This window comes from Palaemon carinicauda, chromosome 19, assembly GCF_036898095.1.
Source record: "Palaemon carinicauda isolate YSFRI2023 chromosome 19, ASM3689809v2, whole genome shotgun sequence".
NCBI classification, from domain to species: Eukaryota; Metazoa; Arthropoda; class Malacostraca; order Decapoda; family Palaemonidae; genus Palaemon; species Palaemon carinicauda.
The window spans coordinates 122,487,229-122,506,491 of NC_090743.1; the positions used below are offsets into that span (position 1 = coordinate 122,487,229).

General features: G+C 40.8%; 1 protein-coding gene across 1 annotated transcript in view; it reads left to right on the top strand.

The window, feature by feature from the left end:
• Nucleotides 1-19,263, top strand: part of Orc3 (origin recognition complex subunit 3) — a 68,020-nt gene that overhangs the window by 22,194 nt on the left and 26,563 nt on the right. The window contains exons 10-12 of the mRNA XM_068393864.1: nucleotides 3,745-3,883; nucleotides 17,384-17,544; nucleotides 18,127-18,360. Coding sequence (XP_068249965.1) covers nucleotides 3,745-3,883; nucleotides 17,384-17,544; nucleotides 18,127-18,360 — 534 coding nt within the window. The remainder of the gene's footprint in view (nucleotides 1-3,744; nucleotides 3,884-17,383; nucleotides 17,545-18,126; nucleotides 18,361-19,263) is intronic.

The window sequence follows — 19,263 nt, forward strand, 5'->3', positions numbered from 1 at the left end:
CCAACCACGTTCTCTTCTCGGACGCATCGGACACGGGCTGGGGTGCGACATTAGACGGTCGGGAATGCTCGGGAACTTGGAACTCGAATCAAAGAACGTTACATATCAACTGCAAGGAGCTACTGGCAGTTCATCTGGCCTTGAAAAGCTTCAAGTCCCTCCTTCTAGGCAAGGTGGTGGAGGTGAACTCAGACAACACCACGGCCTTGGCGTACATCTCCAAACAAGGAGGGACCCATTCTATGACGTTGTACGAGATCGCAAGGGACCTCCTCACCTGGTCAAGAGATCTAAACCTTTCTCTAGTAACGAGGTTCATTCAAGGCAACATGAATGTCATGGCGGACTGCCTCAGTCGGAAGGGTCAAATCATCCCAACAGAATGGACCCTACACAAGGATGTGTGCAAGAGACTATGGGCCACATGGGGCCAACCTACCATAGATCTCTTTGCAACCTCGATGACCAAGAGGCTCCCAAATTATTGCTCGCCAATCCCGGACCCAGCAGCAGTTCATATAGATGCCTTTCTACTGGATTGGTCCCATCTAGACCTTTATGCATTCCCCCCGTTCAAGATTGTCAACAAGGTACTGCAGAAGTTCGCCTCTCACGAAGGGACAAGGTTGACGTTAGTTGCTCCTCTCTGGCCCGCGAGAGAATGGTTCACCGAGGTACTTCAATGGCTGGTGGACGTTCCCAGAACTCTTCCTCTAAGAGTGGACCTTCTATGTCAGCCACACGTAAAGAAGGTACACCCAAGCCTCCACGCTCTTCGTCTGACTGCCTTCAGACTATCGAAAGACTCTCGAGAGCTAGAGGATTTTCGAAGGAGGCAGCCAGGGCGATTGCTAGAGCAAGGAGGACATCCACTCTTAGAGTCTACCAGTCGAAGTGGGAAGTCTTCCGAAGCTGGTGCAAGTCGGTATCAGTATCCTCAACCAGTACCTCTGTAACCCAAATAGCTGACTTCCTATTATACCTGAGGAAGGAAAGATCTCTTTCAGCTCCCACAATCAAAGGTTACAGAAGCATGTTGGCAGCAGTCTTCCGTCACAGAGGCTTAGATCTTTCTAACAACAAAGATCTACAGGACCTCCTTAAGTCTTTTGAGACCTCGAAGGAGCGTCGTTTGGCTACACCGGGTTGGAATTTAGACGTGGTACTAAGATTCCTTATGTCAGAAAGGTTCGAGCCACTACAATCAGCCTCCTTTAATGATCTCTCTTTAAAGACTCTTTTCCTCGTTTGCTTAGCAACAGCTAAAAGAGTCAGTGAGATACACGCCTTCAGCAGGAACATCGGATTTTCATCTGAAATGGCTACATGTTCTTTACAGCTTGGTTTTCTAGCCAAAAACGAACTACCTTCTCGTCCTTGGCCGAAATCGTTCGATATTCCAAGCCTTTCTAATTTGGTTGGAAATGAACTAGAAAGAGTCTTATGCCCTGTTAGAGCTCTTAAGTTCTATTTAAGACGTACTAAACCTTTACGAGGACAGTCAGAAGCTTTATGGTGTGCTATTAAGAAACCTTCTTTACCTATGTCAAAGAATGCAGTTTCCTATTATATCAGACTGTTGATACGAGAAGCTCATTCCCATCTGAATGAGGAAGACCATGCTTTGCTGAAGGTAAGGACACATGAAGTTAGAGCTGTCGCAACTTCCGTGGCCTTTAAACAAAATAGATCTCTGCAGAGTATAATGGACGCAACCTATTGGAGAAGCAAGTCAGTGTTCGCGTCTTTTTATCTTAAAGATGTCCAGTCTCTCTACGAGAACTGCTACACCCTGGGACCATTCGTAGCAGCGAGTGCAGTAGTGGGTGAGGGCTCAACCACTACATTCCCCTAATTCCATAACCTTTTTTAATCTTTCTCTTGAAATGTTTTTTATTGTTGTTTTTTGGGTTGTCCGGAAGGCTAAGAAGCCTTTCGCATCCTGGTTGATTTGGCGGGTGGTCAAATTCTTTTCTTGAGAAGCGCCTAGATTAGAGGTTTTGATGAGGTCCTGTTGTATGGGTGGCAACCCTTGATACTTCAGCTCGTAGGAGTCGCTCAGCATCCTAAGAGGATCGCGAGGCTCAGTAAGGAAGACGTACTTAAAAAAGGCAGAGTAATTGTTCAAGTCGACTTCCTTACCAGGTACTTATTTATTTTATGTTTGTTATTTTGAATAACTGCTAAAATGAAATACAAAATACTTAGCTCATAATAATGTAAACAAGTAATGCTGGTCTCTACCCACCCCCCTGGGTGTGAATCAGCTTATATAATCACCGGCTAAGTTTAATATTGAAAAATGTTATTTTTATTAATAAAATAAATTTTTGAATATAATTACCCGGTGATTATATATTAAAGGACCCTCCCTTCCTCCCCAATAGAGACCCAGTGGACCAAGGAGAAAATTGGTTCTGTGTTTACATTGAGTACTGAGTACCTGCTCGACAGATGGCGCTGTTGATGTACACCCCCTACCTGCATAGCGATCGCTGGCGTATTTTGAACGTAGAGTTTTTCTGTCGGGCAGCAGAGCTGCAGCTTATATAATCACCGGGTAAGTATATTCAAAAATTTATTTTATTAATAAAAATAACATTTTGAGTGTTTTTTAAATGGGCCTAATTTTAATTGCCTTGGCTATTCTTACAGTTTTAGTTATGATCAATAAATAGCCAGTTTTCATTCACAGTACAGTATAATATAGAATTGGTAAAGTGCTCAAGGGAGTCTTTAGAATTTTAGATATGCCACACTACGTATAAGTTCTACCATGAGTGGTGGATTCAGTTGACCTTGTGTTGCTTTTTATGTATGTGATTTCAGAATGTGTTTTAATTTTCATAAATATTTCAATCCACTTTGTTCCTTGATTATTTTATGTTTATTTTCCTTCCTCACCTCTCCATTCCACACTGTTATCTTTTAAACATTTCTTATTTGAGTTCTCTTATTAATGATAGGTCATCAGCATACACCAAGTCCTGTTGACCCACTTTCCTGTCCTCTTAGCTTCCTCTATTAATACTGTTACTAATTGAACAGCAAAGGGCTCAGCATTGATCCTTGATGGACCCCAATATTTATCTCTAATTCTTCTAATACCATTACCATAATGTTCTCAAAGATATAGTACTTATTATATTAGAGTAACATCCTTACTTGTTTGATCATTTATTATCCATTGTCCTTTCTCAATGTCCGCAAGTATGCTGTACAATCGCTTTCTCTTTGCATGGTGCTTGAACACTCCTGAATTTCTACAGTTTATCTTGGTCATTCCTTTTGCACTTATTATTATTATTATTATTATTATTATTATTATTATTATTATTACTTCTTAAGCTATAACCCTAGATGGAAAAGCAGGATACTATAAGCCCAGGGCCCCTGACCTAATTACTCCAGGCCCTATAATTTGCACGATGCACTAATTTCAGCAAGATCTCAAACCCGAGTGACTACATTCTTGAGATGGAACAGATGCAATGAGAGTAGCATCATCTGCATGTGCAAAAGCTTGTGTTTTATGCCAAACCACATTTGCTTATATATTATGAACAGTTATGGGCTGAAAATACTACCCTGAGATATTTTATTGTATAGCTGAATGTATTTTCATTGATATATAACTTTATATATCTTGTGAGACTGGTGTGCATAAGTAAGATAAACTAATTTTTTTTTAGGATTCAAAGGGTTAATCTTAGGAACATTTTAATATTGTAAAATTAATTTTAGGTTAGAGAAGTCCTAGCGACCTGTTTATCCCACACACTAGTGAAGACGGATGAGTATCAAGAAGTTCAGAAAATGTTGAAGCAGCTTTCTAGAGAAGAAATTACCCCAATCCTCAGTAGTGCTCTTAAATTATTAAAAGGTATTTTTCAATATTTAACTTAGCCGGTGATTATATAGCTTGCTGCAACTCTGTTGCTCGACAGACAACTCTACGGAAAAACTCGCCAGCGATCGCTACACAGGTTGCGGGTGTGCCCAACAGCGCCATCTGTCGACCAGATACCCAGCTCTCATGTAAACAAAGACTCAATTTTCTCTCTGTTGAGGTGTCGACAAGATGTACTTTACTCGCTGTTGCTAAACTGGAGTTTTTCACATCTAATTGGTGAAGTACTATATTCTAGTTTTGAGCTTTCGCTGTGCAGGGTTTTTCTTCACACAAATCCTTGAACTCTTTTTGATATCGGATTCTTTGTTGATGACTTTTTGATCGTTTTTTTGGAATTTCCCTTGACCAATTCAAAATGGCTGACCCTTCACAAGTCCCCAAATTTAGGAAATGCAATGCTAGGGACTGTTCTAGGCGTCTTCCGAAGGCTTCTATCGACCCTCACACTGTTTGTTCCAATTGTCGGGATAAAACCTGTCAATTGGAAGATCGGTGTGAGGAGTGCGTTGGCCTTTCGGAATTCGATTTTATCGAATTTAAAAAGTACACACGTAGGCTAGAGAGAGATAGAGTTAGGAGAAGTTCATCTCGTTCTATTGATATATCCTCTCCTCATGCCCCACAACCTATTCCTTCCCCTGTAGTGGTTGCTCCTAACCCCCCTCCTGGCACTCAGGAACCATCGATGGCTGATATGATGCGTGCCATCCAGGCTCTGGGTGAGAGAGTTGAGTCCCTTGCTAGTGACCATAATCAGCTCATGGCGGATGTGAAGGAGCTTAAGTGCCAAAGTGCAGTGGGAAGTGCTAAAGTGCCAAGTGATAGTGTTGTGGACAGTGTTGCGCTTGAGGGTTCGTCTGTTCGTGCCTGTCGTCCTAGTCCGGGACCTCTTGCAAGCTCCCAAGTCCAGGGGAGAAGCAATGTCGTACGACGCATGGGTTCGAGAGGCTTTAATCAGCGAACAGACGTTCCCTCCGTGGTATCGGGCGTATCTACTCAAGATCGCTCCTACCTACCTAAGACAAGAGAGCCCATTTATACCTCGTCTTCTGAAGGTGTTTCTCGCAAGAAACTTTGGACCAAGGTCTCGCGACCGTTAAAACGTAAATCGGTCCCTTCAGCACAAGTCCAACGGCCCAGTTGTAGCCACTGGGTCAGTTCGGACTCGTTGCCGTCATCCGATGACTGCTCACCGCCTAAGAGAGGCAAAGCGGTACCGCTTCAGACAGTAACACCGTCTGTCGCCGCACCTGCTCCTGTAGACCCTAAGTGGTCTCTACTGCAAGACATGCAGTCTAAACTTACGTCTCTGATGCAGGACTTTCGTGCGGAGAAGGTTGCTGCCGTACCAGCTAGTGCAGTACCTATCCTACAACCCTCCACGCGATCGGTTGTGCGTCCTGTTGACGCTGAGGTAACCTTCTCACGCACACCAGTTGAGAGAGTTCCTCCACCCATGCGTTCCAGTGTGATCTGCCAGCCGCATGTTGACGTTAAGCGACGCACGGAGGTTGCCGTTAACGTTCTGGATGTTCAACAACCGTCAGAGTTGCCTTGTTTTGACGCGGTGCGTCAACCTCCGCAACCCGGTGTGGTTTCCACTGCGCAACCCCATCAGTCTAGACAGTCTGGGGTAGACGCTGTGCGTCCCCGCGCTACCATGGTTGTTGCCAGCTCACAGACTGGGCAGCGGTTCCATGACGTTGCGTCCGGCTCAGTCACGCATGCACCAGTGCGACCGGACTCAGCGAACCAGCCGTTACCCACTCCGTTGCCGTTTCCTCATCAGTTGTCGGATGAGGAACTTTCTGATGATGATGTTGCTGCACATATAGATGAACCACAATCAGAATTGGACGAGCCTAAGTCTACTCAACCCTCTTTGGACTTTAGAAAAGTTTTGGCCATTTTCAAAGAGCTGTTTCCTGACCAGTTTGTTTCTGTGGCTCCTCGTTCTCCGCCTTCAGAGTTTGTTTTAGGCATGCCGTCTACCACTCCTGCCTTTACTAGACTCGTCCTCGCACGCTCGTCCAAGAGAGCTTTGCGGGTGATAGGAGAATGGTTGCAGTCCAAGAAGAGCTTAGGGAAGACAGCCTTTGCTTTTCCCCCTGCTAGACTCTCTTCTAGATCGAGCGTCTGGTATGCCACGGGAGAAGTTCTCGGCTTGGGAGTTCCTGCCTCTGCCCAGGGCGACTTCTCAAGTCTTGTAGACTCTCCCCGCCGCCTTGCCATGAGACGCTCAAAGATATGTTGGTCATCATCGGACCTGGACCACCTTTTGAAAGGAATCTTTAGGGCCTTTGAAGTTTTTAACTTCTTAGACTGGTGTCTAGGAGCCCTAAGCAGGAAGATCTCTTCGACGGATAAAGAGACTTCCTTGCTCATTATGTCCTGCATGGACAAGGCCGTACGTGATGGGTCTAATGAGCTTGCTGCATCATTTGTGTCCGGAGTCCTAAAAAAGCGAGAAAATCTCTGCTCATTCCTTTCTGCTGGAGTTACACCGTGCCAGAGATCTGAGCTTCTCTTTGCTCCTCTTTCCAAGTGCCTTTTTCCAGAAGTCCTGATTAAGGAAATAGCCGCTTCGTTAGTGCAGAAGGACACTCACGATCTTGTTGCGTCCTCAGCTCGCAAAGCTCCCCCTTTGCTTACCTTGTCAGCTAGACCAAGGATGGACACTCCAGCGTCTCGATTTATTCCGCCCTTTCGTGGCAGAGCCTCCAGCAGAGGAGGTGCTCGTGCCGAAGGGAAGCGAGGGAAGAAGAAAGGATCCAAGTCCTATAAGGGCAGAGTCTGACTGTCCGCATCTTCAGACAGCAGTGGGAGCCAGACTCAAGAACTTCTGGCAGACCTGGGAGAAGAGAGGCGCAGATGCACAATCTGTGAAGTTGCTCAGAGAGGGGTACAAGATCCCTTTTGTACTGAAACCCCCTCTAGCAACGTCTCCCATCGATCTCTCTCCCAGGTACAGAGAGGAAGACAAGAGACGAGCCTTGAAACGGGAAGTGTCTCTTTTGCTAGAGAAGGGAGCAGTGGTCAAAGTCTCGGACCTTCAATCTCCGGGATTCTACAACCGCCTCTTCTTGGTTTCAAAGAAGACAGGAGGGTGGAGGCCGGTGCTAGACGTCAGTGCTCTGAATGTCTTTGTCACAAAGCAGACGTTCTCCATGGAGACCACAAAGTCAGTCTTAGCAGCGGTCAGAAGGGAAGACTGGATGGTCTCGTTAGACCTAAGGGACGCCTACTTCCACGTCCCCATCCACCCGGACTCCCAACCTTTTCTGAGATTCGTTTTCGAAAAGGTGGTCTACCAGTTTCGGGCCCTGTGCTTTGGCCTAAGCACAGCTCCTCTTGTGTTTACGAGGCTGATGAGGAATGTAGCCAAATTCCTACATTTATCGGACATCCGAGCCTCCCTTTATTTGGACGACTGGCTTCTCAGAGCCTCTTCCAGTCGTCGCTGTCTGAAGGATCTAAAGTGGACTCTAGATCTGACCAAGGAATTGGGTCTCCTTGTCAATATGGAAAAGTCGCAACTGGTCCCATCCCAAACTATTGTGTATTTAGGGATGGAGATTCACAGTCTAGCTTTTCAGGCTTTTCCGTCGGCCCCCAGAATAAGCCAAGCCCAGTTATGCATCCAGAACATGCTGAAGAAGGAACACTGCTCAGTCAGGCAGTGGATGAGTCTGGTAGGGATGCTATCATCCCTGGAACAATTTGTGTCATTAGGAAGACTACACCTCCGTCCTCTTCAATACCATCTAGCTTTTCACTGGAAAAAGGACAAGACGCTAGAAGCGGTCTCGATCCCCATTTCCGAAAAGATGAAGTCTTGTCTGACTTGGTGGAAGGACAGTATCAACCTAAGAGAGGGTCTTCCCCTGGCTGTTCAGACTCCCAACCACGTTCTCTTCTCGGACGCATCGGACGTAGGCTGGGGCGCGACATTAGACGGTCGGGAATGTTCAGGACTGTGGAACTCGAGTCAAAGGATCATGCATATCAACTGCAAGGAGCTGCTGGCAGTACATCTGGCCTTGAAAAGCTTCAGGTCTCTCCTTCGAGGCAAAGTGGTGGAAGTGAACTCGGACAACACCACTGCCTTGGCGTACATCTCCAAGCAAGGAGGAACCCACTCACTGACGTTGTACGAGATCGCAAGGGACCTGCTCATCTGGTCAAAAGGTCAAGACATAACACTAGTAACGAGGTTCATCCAAGGCAACTTGAATGTCATGGCAGATTGTCTCAGTCGGAAAGGGCAAGTAATTCCAACAGAATGGACCCTCCACAAGGATGTATGCAAGAGACTTTGGGCCACTTGGGGCCAACCAACCATAGATCTCTTTGCAACCTCGCTGACCAAGAGGCTCCCAATATATTGCTCACCAGTCCCAGACCCAGCAGCAATACATATAGATGCCTTTCTCCTAGATTGGTCACATCTAGATCTATACGCATTCCCACCGTTCAAGATTGTCAACAAGGTACTGCAGAAGTTCGCCTCTCACGAAGGGACAAGGTTGACGCTAGTTGCTCCCCTCTGGCCCGCGAGAGAATGGTTCACCGAGGTACTTCGATGGCTAGTAGACGTTCCCAGAAGTCTTCCTCTAAGGGTGGACCTTCTACGTCAGCCACACGTAAAGAAGGTACACCAAAGCCTCCACGCTCTTCGTCTGACTGCCTTCAGACTATCGAAAGACTCTCGAGAGCTAGAGGCTTTTCGAAGGAGGCAGCCAGTGCGATTGCTAGAGCAAGGAGAGCATCCACCCTTAGAGTCTACCAATCGAAGTGGGAAGTCTTCCGAGACTGGTGCAAGTCAGTCTCTGTATCCTCGACCAGTACCTCTGTAGCTCAAATAGCTGACTTTCTCTTATACCTGAGAAAAGGACGATCCCTTTCAGCTCCCACTATCAAGGGCTACAGAAGCATGTTGGCATCGGTCTTCCGGCATAGAGGCTTAGATCTTTCCAACAATAAAGATCTTCAGGACCTCCTTAAGTCTTTTGAGACCACGAAGGAGCGTCGTTTGGTTACACCTGGTTGGAATTTAGACGTGGTACTAAGATTCCTCATGTCAGACAGGTTTGAGCCGCTACAATCAGCCTCCCTGAAAGATCTCACTTTAAAGACACTTTTCCTGGTATGCTTAGCCACAGCTAAAAGAGTCAGTGAGATTCATGCCTTCAGCAAGAACATCGGATTTTCGTCAGAAAAGGCTACATGTTCGCTACAACTTGGTTTTCTAGCCAAAAATGAGCTGCCTTCTCGACCTTGGCCGAAATCGTTCGATATTCCCAGCTTATCGAATATTGTAGGCAATGAACTAGAAAGAGTCTTATGCCCTGTGAGAGCTCTTAAGTTCTATTTAAAGCGAACTAAACCTTTACGAGGCCAATCTGAAGCTTTATGGTGTTCAGTTAAGAAATCATCTTTGCCTATGTCAAAGAATGCTTTATCCTATTTTATCAGACTGTTAATACGAGAAGCTCATTCACATCTGAGTGAGGAAGACCAAGCATTGCTTAAGGTGAGGACACACGAAGTTAGAACTGTCGCAACTTCCGTGGCCTTTAAGCAAAATAGATCTCTGCTAAGTATAATGGACGCAACCTATTGGAGAAGCAAGTCAGTGTTTGCGTCTTTTTATCTAAAGGATGTCCAGTCTCTTTACGAGGACTGCTACACACTGGGACCATTCGTAGCAGCGAGTGCAGTAGTGGGTGAGGGCTCAACCACTACAATTCCCTAATTCCATACCCTTTTAATCTTTCTCTTAAAATGTTTTTATTGTTGTTTTTTGGGTTGTCCGGAAGGCTAAGAAGCCTTTCGCATCCTGGTTGATTTGGCGGGTGGTCAAAGTCATTTCTTGAGAGCGCCTAGATTAGGGGTTTGATGAGGTCCTGTAGTATGGGTTGCAACCCTTGATACTTCAGATCCTAGGGGTCGATCAGCATCCTAAGAGGATCGCGAGGCTCCGTAAGGAAGACGTACTTAAAAGGCAGAGTAATTGTTCAAGTCAACTTCCTTACCAGGTACCTATTTATTTTGTTTTTGTTATTTTGATAACTTCTAAAATGAAATAAAAAAATCTTAGCTCATAAAAGTGTAAACATATATTACTGGTCTCTACCCACCATCCTGGGTGTGAATCAGCTATATAATCACCGGCTAAGTTAAATATTGAAAAATGTTATTTTGAATATACTTACCCGGTGATTATAAATTAAATGACCCTCCCTTACTCTCCAATAGAGACGCAGTGGGACGAGGAGAAAATTGAGTCTTTGTTTACATGAGAGCTGGGTATCTGGTCGACAGATGGCGCTGTTGGGCACACCCGCAACCTGTGTAGCGATCGCTGGCGAGTTTTTCCGTAGAGTTGTCTGTCGAGCAACAGAGTTGCAGCAAGCTATATAATCACCGGGTAAGTATATTCAAAAATTTATTTTATAATCAAAATAACATTTTTGTTGATTTGATTTTTAGCGTCACAAACTGTATTCATATATTTCATGTAAGGTTTACTTAGTCTTTATTTGTTCCTACACGAAATAAAACTATCATCCTTTAATAGGAGTATGCCCTCAGTGAAGCTGGAACAGCCGTCTGAACTTCTATGTAAACATAGAGGCCTGTCTGGGGAAGGATATGCTCTACCCACCCAAGAGGTGGAGCAACCCTAACTTTGCCCTCAGTTCTGTAGTAACGTACTTCACGTCCTTTTTGACGGCCGTTTAATGCTTTTTCTCTTTACACTGTGTTGTTTGTGCTGATTCTTTCTTATGGCAATAAGGGCAAATGTATGGCTCTGTCAGCATATGCCCTGACATGATTTTGGCCGGTATATGAGTATGCCAGACTTGGACCCCTGTCATCTCTTTGGTCAGTGTAGGGGTCATGGCTGTGACAAGTGCAGGAAACAGCCTCCTCTTCAGTGGGGTATTGTTTGCAAAGAAGAAGACAAAGTCGACAAAGCTGATGCTAAGAAAACTCCTTAGCTCCTTCCAGCTTCGGGTGTGAAACATGATTTTTCACCTTTGACTTCTGCCGGGACGGGGTCCTCCATAGGAATTCATAAGGGGAAGGAAGACACCCGCCTTGCACTCATAGTGCTTTGAATGAGATGGGATTATTAATACCCTCTGCCTCTTTTTCAAAGTAGTTCTATCGCTGTGCCTACTGAGAAAGACTTGGTAAGTTGTAGCCTTCCCGAGGTATCGAAGGTGCCCCATCGACTGAGAAATTTCTTGATGTGTTTAGCCACCGCTATGACCCAGTAGTGTTCCCACATCGCGTCCTCTTCTTTTTCTATACCACGTGCACAATCACATTCATGTACAAAATTGACAGGTAGCAAATCTTGTTCCCTGTCTCCACACTTTTATTCTCCCTGTTATAAGCCTTCACAATCTGAGTTATCAGTCATCGCATGTCTAATCACTGAGAGTTTGATCTCATGTGAGGATTCCACTCATCAGTACACTGACCCGAAAGACTGCCTGGGTACAAACACTGAGTGACAGTGCTCTTTGATCTTTAAAAACAGGACTCCAGTTTCTCAAGGGATTACAATCCTCAGTCACTTGTTCCTTCTCATATATGATTGATATCATCTTCTTACAAGCGTAGAACCTACTTTCCACTTAAGATCATCTGACATGCAGAGGCCAGTCTAAGTCAGGAGGATTCTCCTCAGATCCTAGTGAACTCCAGCGGATAGAGATCATGCCTTATGGCGGGAACTTCCTACACACAATTGTGACAAGGTTCAGGAACAAGTGGCACCACGAGACTGCTCTTGACGCTCCTCAGAGGACCAAGAGTCAACTTGATGGAATATTTCTCTTTCAAGAACATGCACTCACTGAATGCACTGTCAGTGCCACGCTTTGTCTACTGCCCCATAGAAACCAAGGTATGTAGTGCCTCTTTGGCCTCAGAGAGTGCAGGACAGTTCTGTTACCGAATCCAGACAAGGATCTATGGTTCCTTCTTTTGCTGCAGAGATCAAACCAATTTCAGTTTTGGGAGAGCATCAGACACGCATACCCCACTTCAACAGATACTACAGACAGACTGTCTACAGTGGGGCTTACGAAGTCAGAGATACAGTACCAGTTCCAGTGAAGTCTTCAGAAAGAATCTGTCCTTGTCATAAGTGCTAAAAGCAGGATTCTGGAAACACCAGATAACCTTCATAACCCACTACCTTTAGGCGTGCAGTACCCTGAAAACATTTACCTGCTCGACCGATTGTGTAGTGAGCCTAGCACCCCCTCTCGACAAAAGGCATCTCTTCTAAGATAGCAGTCTCGATGTAAGCTTAAACTAAAGCTGATAATGTCTGGCCATTTATCCTTTCTTCGCCTCTCTTCATGTGCAGTAGTCATGCCGTAATGAGCTGGACCGGATGCTGGATGCAAATAAGCAACTCAACCTAGTAAGTTTTCTTTTCAACTGTAACTTTTCTTGTAAATACCCAGGCATTGGGACACCGTGTTCTTTAGGGTATAGATTCTTCAGTGACTACCTACCTGTTCTCTGGTAAGGAACTAGCCAAACACCTGTGACTTATTCATGCTCAGGTTGTTAGGAGCTTGACGGGAGTCATTACTGGCTCCTCCACAGGACCAAAGTACAGTGACATCCTCTAGGTTAGTTAATCAGCCAGTCTTGATTATAGGGACATCATCCCTCTTAAGGATGAGTCTTATATTAAAGTATGATGGTTTTTATTATGTGTAGGAACAAATCACAAATTTTTTATAGTAATTTGTATTTTTCGTAACTACTTGTTCCCACCGTTATCCTTACATAAAGGGGTCAGTGGCCTGATGTGCCTCAACTACCCTGCAAATCCCAGGTTAAAGGTCAAAGTGTGTGTTGGTGTATGTGGCCTACCTGGTACTCAGCGGACAGCTGTGTTTGCCTTGTTGGAAGTTTATCGACTATTCCGTCTTTGCTGAAATTTCACTCATATTAAAGGACTCAAGTTTATACAATTAGGAAAATGACTATTAAAAGTTTATTATGGCACATCTTGAAGGTAATTGCTGTCCATTGTATCGTAGAATTTTCAATGAGTTACATCTAGTCTTCAGGTAACTATTAGAATTTTTGCCCAGTTGAATATATTTATGTTAAATGTAGAAAGACCTGGATACTCAAATTAAAACTAGTGTAGATTTTCTTGAAATTATTATAAATCCTTTTCTCCATCATAAACATAAGATTTTATGGATATTTTATCACAATTGGATTTTTCATTTACTTTATAAATGATTGAATTTATTTCAAATGTTTGTTGAGTGAATTAAGTATTTTATCTTCATATATATATATATATATGTATATATATATATATATATATATATATATATATACATATATATATATATATATATACAGTAGGGTCCCGAATTATGCGAGAATTTGGTCGATGAAAGACCTCGTGTAATTGGAAATTCGTGTATTTCGAAACACATCATGGCGGCAAACAGCAACCTACCCGTCAATTTTTTTTCACTCCATTTCTAGCTTTCTAGCTATATATATACTGTATATACACTGTGTGTGTATGTATGTATGTATGTATATATTATATATATATATAAAACATATATATATATATATATATATATATATATATATATATATATATATATATATACTGTAGCTTTTATCTTAACAATACTGTAAGAAATCCTTCTTATAGATTTTTTTTTATAAAATACTGTACAAAATTTCTTTAATGGATAAATAAAACAATAAAAAGTTGTTAAAGTTTTGATAATTTTTTATGACTGTAGTATTTACTACTGTACTATGCATAGCTTACTGTTTTCAGTATTTTCCGAATAATGTAGAATTATTTCCTATAGATACAAAAAACAAAAAAGGGTTTTCAAGGTTTGATACAGTATCTAGCAATAGTTAAAAATTACAGTATAGTACTGTATATCCATGATGACACTCCCACACGTAAACACGGCCACTAGGCGCAAGTGTGCACTAGGCTGCTGTACGATAATCTACCGTAATTTTCTGCCAGAAAACATCTAAGCTTCCCCCCTGGACCAGGTTGTCGCTAACGTACCGTCACGCTTTTTTTGCCCTGAGCGGCTCATTTCACTAATGATAATTTTTCAAAGTTAATATCATTTCTTTATGCTTATAATTCGTAATTATAGTTAAAAGTAGGGATATTAATTAAATGGTTGAGTAAAAAAACAATTAATACTACTATTATTTCATTTCAAATGGCTACATAATACTGAATATTCTAATGGGTTCTTTTTATCTTCAATCGTAAATCTTACGCCTGGATAAGCAACAAAAGGAAAGGGATAAGTCTCCCCCCCCTCTCTCTCTCTCTCTCTCTCTCTCTCTCTCTCTCTCTCTCTCTCTGCGTTTCCTTTCCCTTTATAGTTTTGTGAAATTTCGTTGTCCAGTCATTCGGTAATGAGAAGTCATTTTATGTTTCTTCAATATACTCATCACTGGAGGATTCAGAACTTGTGCTCTCATTATCAAACAGGTTATCATTATCAAATTCCTCAACAAGAATATCATTTATTTCATCTAAAGAAATAACCTTCCTCTTTAGACCGTTCATTACAAAAGGAACAACAAATAACCACTTATGCATGAACGCCCGAGCGCACTGATAGGAAACCAGTTTCTAACATCAATCAAGCTTGAAGCTACCTTCAGAAAAATAGTTGCCAGACATCATAGAAGTTTCTATTCACAGTCCCCATATGCTGAGAGTGTTGCCAAGTGGTGATCATATACTTACCATACGAGTAAACGTAATATCACGAGACTGACGGCTTGTAAAAGGCAATTAAAGTCATGAACGGAATATACAGTTGAAGGCGGTACCGAGTAGATCGTGGTGAACGGTTTATCATGTGGGTGACGCTTAACAGGTTAAAAAAACATTTTATATAGTTCGGTATTTTCTCTATCCATCCTCTCCCAGAAAACCTTCAAATGTGAATTATCGGAATGTGTGCAGATCTTGACAGTGCGATAACTAGTTAGCGACTGAGAATAAAAAAAAAAATAAAAAGCCCGATTGACGATGCTGGTGAAGAGGATATCGAATACCGATTTTTCCCTAATTGATTTTTTCTTTTTTCCCTAATTGATTTTTTCTACGTTTTGTCTAATCCAATGTACAGTACATTCTTATGTAAATGGCGAACCCCAACATTTCTTGATGCTAGCTACACTTTAATTATAGATATTTTACCACCTATTTTCTGGGCTCCGACCTGTGCCGCGCAGCTGAAAGGTGAAGATTATCAATGAAATAACTTCGTCAAAATCCCTTTATAATCTTTATTTATAATAACATCTTTAGTAAAAGCTCTTCAATATCACTTTCAGAAGTAATGCGTTTATGATCGACGATGAAACGTAAAAAAAAAACGTTTTCCTTTTAAGGAGGCGTTTTTTTATGAAAAAAAAAACACGAAACAAAATTGCTCATATGTAATTTATTTTGATTTTCTAAGGATAAATAAAACAACATTAATTATAACATTATTATTACATAGTACCTGGTAAGATATCTTTTGCCGCAAAAGTTAACCTATAGACAGATGTTAAAATTGGTTAGCGAGTTCGTTATGATCGGCGATGGAACGTACTAAACCAAGTAATGGGTTTGGTTGTAGTGACATGTTTGGCAGTAGCATGATATAAAATAGTCTTTATTTAATTTAATTTTGGTTTCAAAAGTACTATATAAAAGAATTTCAAACAATTTAGATGAAACGGAGCACAACGCACTACTACTGGATGATAGCGGTAGTCTTGCACACGAAAGTTTAATGAATAAGGATTTTTCACCATAATCACAACGGAAGTATAAAAAATTAATTAGTACAAATATGGAATATTATACATATAGGTGTTGGACAGTTAGGCTACCCTAGCGACAAGTTCACACAACAGATGGGCAAACCTTAACATTTTTTCATCCAAAACTAGTCTTAAAATGTTTGAACAGAAATCTTTCTCTCACATTCTCCCCCCCCCTTCTCAGACATCGGGGAAACCCCCCCCCCAATACAATTAAGAAAACAATAGATTTCCTACGCTTCGCGGTGCTTGACTCGCGGATTTAGAATGCTCCTCGCAGATACAGGAAATTTAATTTTTAAAACTATCGATCGCGTAATTGAGGAATCGCGTAATTAGAACACGTGTAATTCGGGACCCTACTGTATATACATACATACATACATACATACATACATACATACACGAGTATGCAACATATTTTACTTTATTTCTAAGTATGAAATTGCCATTGAGGATAAATGAAGACTTATTTTAGCTAAATGTTCATATTTACTTTTATATAATTACCTAATCACCTAATTAGACGTTGTGGCAACTTGTGGTAAATGGTCAGACTTAAAATTTGGAATCTTAACAAAATAACAAAAATTATTGAATTTATTGCTTGTTTTTTAGTAGAATTATGGAATTGTGGACTTACTCATTACCATAATGCTGCATATAAATGGCTGACAAACTCCATAGAAATAAGGGTTGATTATCGTCTTAAAGGTACTTTGTTTTATTAGATAACTGGTCAGAATATTGACTTAGCAAATGGTTGAATTGGAGGCTTTTTCAGTTAATTAGTGTTAGTAAATGGTTAAACTGGGGGCTTTTTCAGTTAATTAACTTTTGTAAATGCTTTAATTGGGGGAATTTTCAGTTAATTAACTTTAGTAAATGGTTAAATTGGGGACTTTTTCATTTAAGTAGCTTTAGTAAATCAATAAATTGGGGGCTTTTTCAGTTTTAGCTTTAGTATATGGTTAAATTGGAGGCTTTTCCAGTTAACCCTTTTACCCCCAAAGGACGTACTGGTACGTTTCACAAAAGCCATCCCTTCACCCCATGGATGTACTGGTACGTCCTTGCAAAAAAATGCTATAAAAATTTGTTTTTCATATTTTTTGATAATTTTTTGAGAAAATTCAGGCATTTTCCAAGAGAATGAGACCAACCTAACCTCTCTATGACAAAAATTAAGGCTGTTAGAGCAATTTAAAAAATATATACTGCAAAATGTGCTGGGAAAAAAATAACCCCTTGGGGGTTAAGGGTTGGAAATTTCCAAATACCCCGGGGGTAAAAGGGTTAATTAGATTTAGCAAATGGTTAAATTGTTTTTTTTTTTTCAGTCAATTAGGTTTTTTGATGACTTTTTAAACCAAATTATTTCAATAATTTACTATAGCAAATTGGGGAAACTGAAGAATTTCTTTTGATCAAAGTAGGTACATCAATGACTTATGTAGCATTGTGGTTAATTTGATAATTATCCCCATAGCTGAACAACTTCATTGATGACTTATTCTTTTATCTATTGGTCAAGTTGAGGAAATTTGATGTTTTAATTGTAAAAAATTTACCACCATAATTAACTTATTTCAGATGAAGCAGAAGGTGACGAAGTCTTGGAAAATTTTCATGCTGAGTTGAAGCTAATTTTAGATCAGCTCAGTAGTCTCGGTCATGTCTCGGAACTCGAGACAAAGACGAGTGAAGCTTCTCCTGTGGCCATACAGGCGAAGGACCGCTTCCAACTGAAAGAGGTAAGTATTATTAGTACTGTAGCTGTAGTTTTGATCCAGATTATCTAGATGATTTTACTTCTAAAGTAATTATGATTTTTTGTCATAATTTCTGAGCCACTGTTTTTAAAATGAATATAAGAATTTAGTAAAGTTGAATTAAAGAAATCAGATAAGAAAGTGAGAAGACACAAAGGAATATACCATGTACACTGCACCTCCATATAAGATGGTCTCAAAATCTGCGACCATATTACTGATTCTCATGCAGTCAAAAGTTAATGTACATTCATTTTCACTTAGGCCTTTTAAATTGGAGTGTTGGATATGTGGTAAGGAATCTTAGTTATTTTTATGATCCAAATCGGGTGTTAACATAGTAGATGTAAAGTTGATGTAAATTGATAATGTATTTTTTGACTGTTTAAATTATGTAAATAGTCTATACCGTATTACTATAGTTATAGATGTCCATAATGTCTTATTGGTGACCAGAGTAAAACGATTACTGGTAATATAACTTAGCTTCTGCTTAAAGATGTTTTGCTATCGATGATAGATACATTGTTAAAAATTATGTACTGAATTTTTTTTTTTTTTCAGAAATTAATGGAATTAGCAACAAAGAACAAAAAGGTTAATCCATATGAAGAAGTGTGTTCCCAGTTGTTGAAACTTTTGGACACCATTTTCTCAGAGCACCTGAAACCGCCTTCAAAAATGCCCTTGCACGAGGTTCTGTTCTTTGATTCGTCAACTGTGGTCAAGAGGCAGTTGGTGGGGATGACCAGAGGAGCACTAACTACAGCTTTGGCTAATCCTCATCATTATTTACAGGTATTGATATTACCCTTTTTTCAGTCAAGGCATAAGACTGTTTGTTTATATATGGAATACAAGAGTAAATCTCTTAATAGGTTCTAGGGTTTGGTAAAGATGATTTTTGAAAATATAGTTATTCCGTTGCCTAACGGAAAAGTCTGGTCGTTACGCGGGCTAACGCCCCAGATCTCCTAAGGAAGTTCCTTGTAAGTGTAACTAGGAAAAATACAAATTACTTAAAATTTGTTATATTTTGAACTTTGATATTTAGTAGTTACCATTATGTATTTGTGTATAAATAACAGTGTTTAGGGGAAAAGGATAAAGCTCTATTTTGTTACATATGACTGTATTTTGTTGTTTGTTTAAGAGCAGATTTAATTGTTGAAAGAAAACAGTAGTTGAGTGGTCAATTTAACTTCTTTTTTTTTTTTTTTTTTTAATAGATCTTGTGTTTGATTTATCATGAAATTCATGCTTTGCTTTTCATTAAATCTACCTGCAATGTGATTTGTATGTATAGTACTGTACTGTGAAAGCAAGCCTTTTTGTTGCCATAATAACTCCCGCAGTTACATTTTCAAAGATTGGATGTTGCTATGAAGATACATGGTTTGATTTTTAGCCTTTGCTTGGCAGTATTATGAAATTTGTGAATGTGTTGATTTTATTTATAGACCTACACCCGGAACCAAGTATTTTGAGTTAGATAAAATCATGTTATACCATTTTCACTTCTGTAGTGATTATTGCTAAAACCATGAAGTGTAGCTATTGTCATTCTTAGGCTGGCCCAAAGGACTTCGTTCTTAAATGGTGGATGAAAATTTTATGAAAATTTGATAAGTTCCAGAGTACACTGTGTTATAAGAACAAAGTACTGTTTGTTCTTACTTGAATAATAGCCATTGTCCTGTA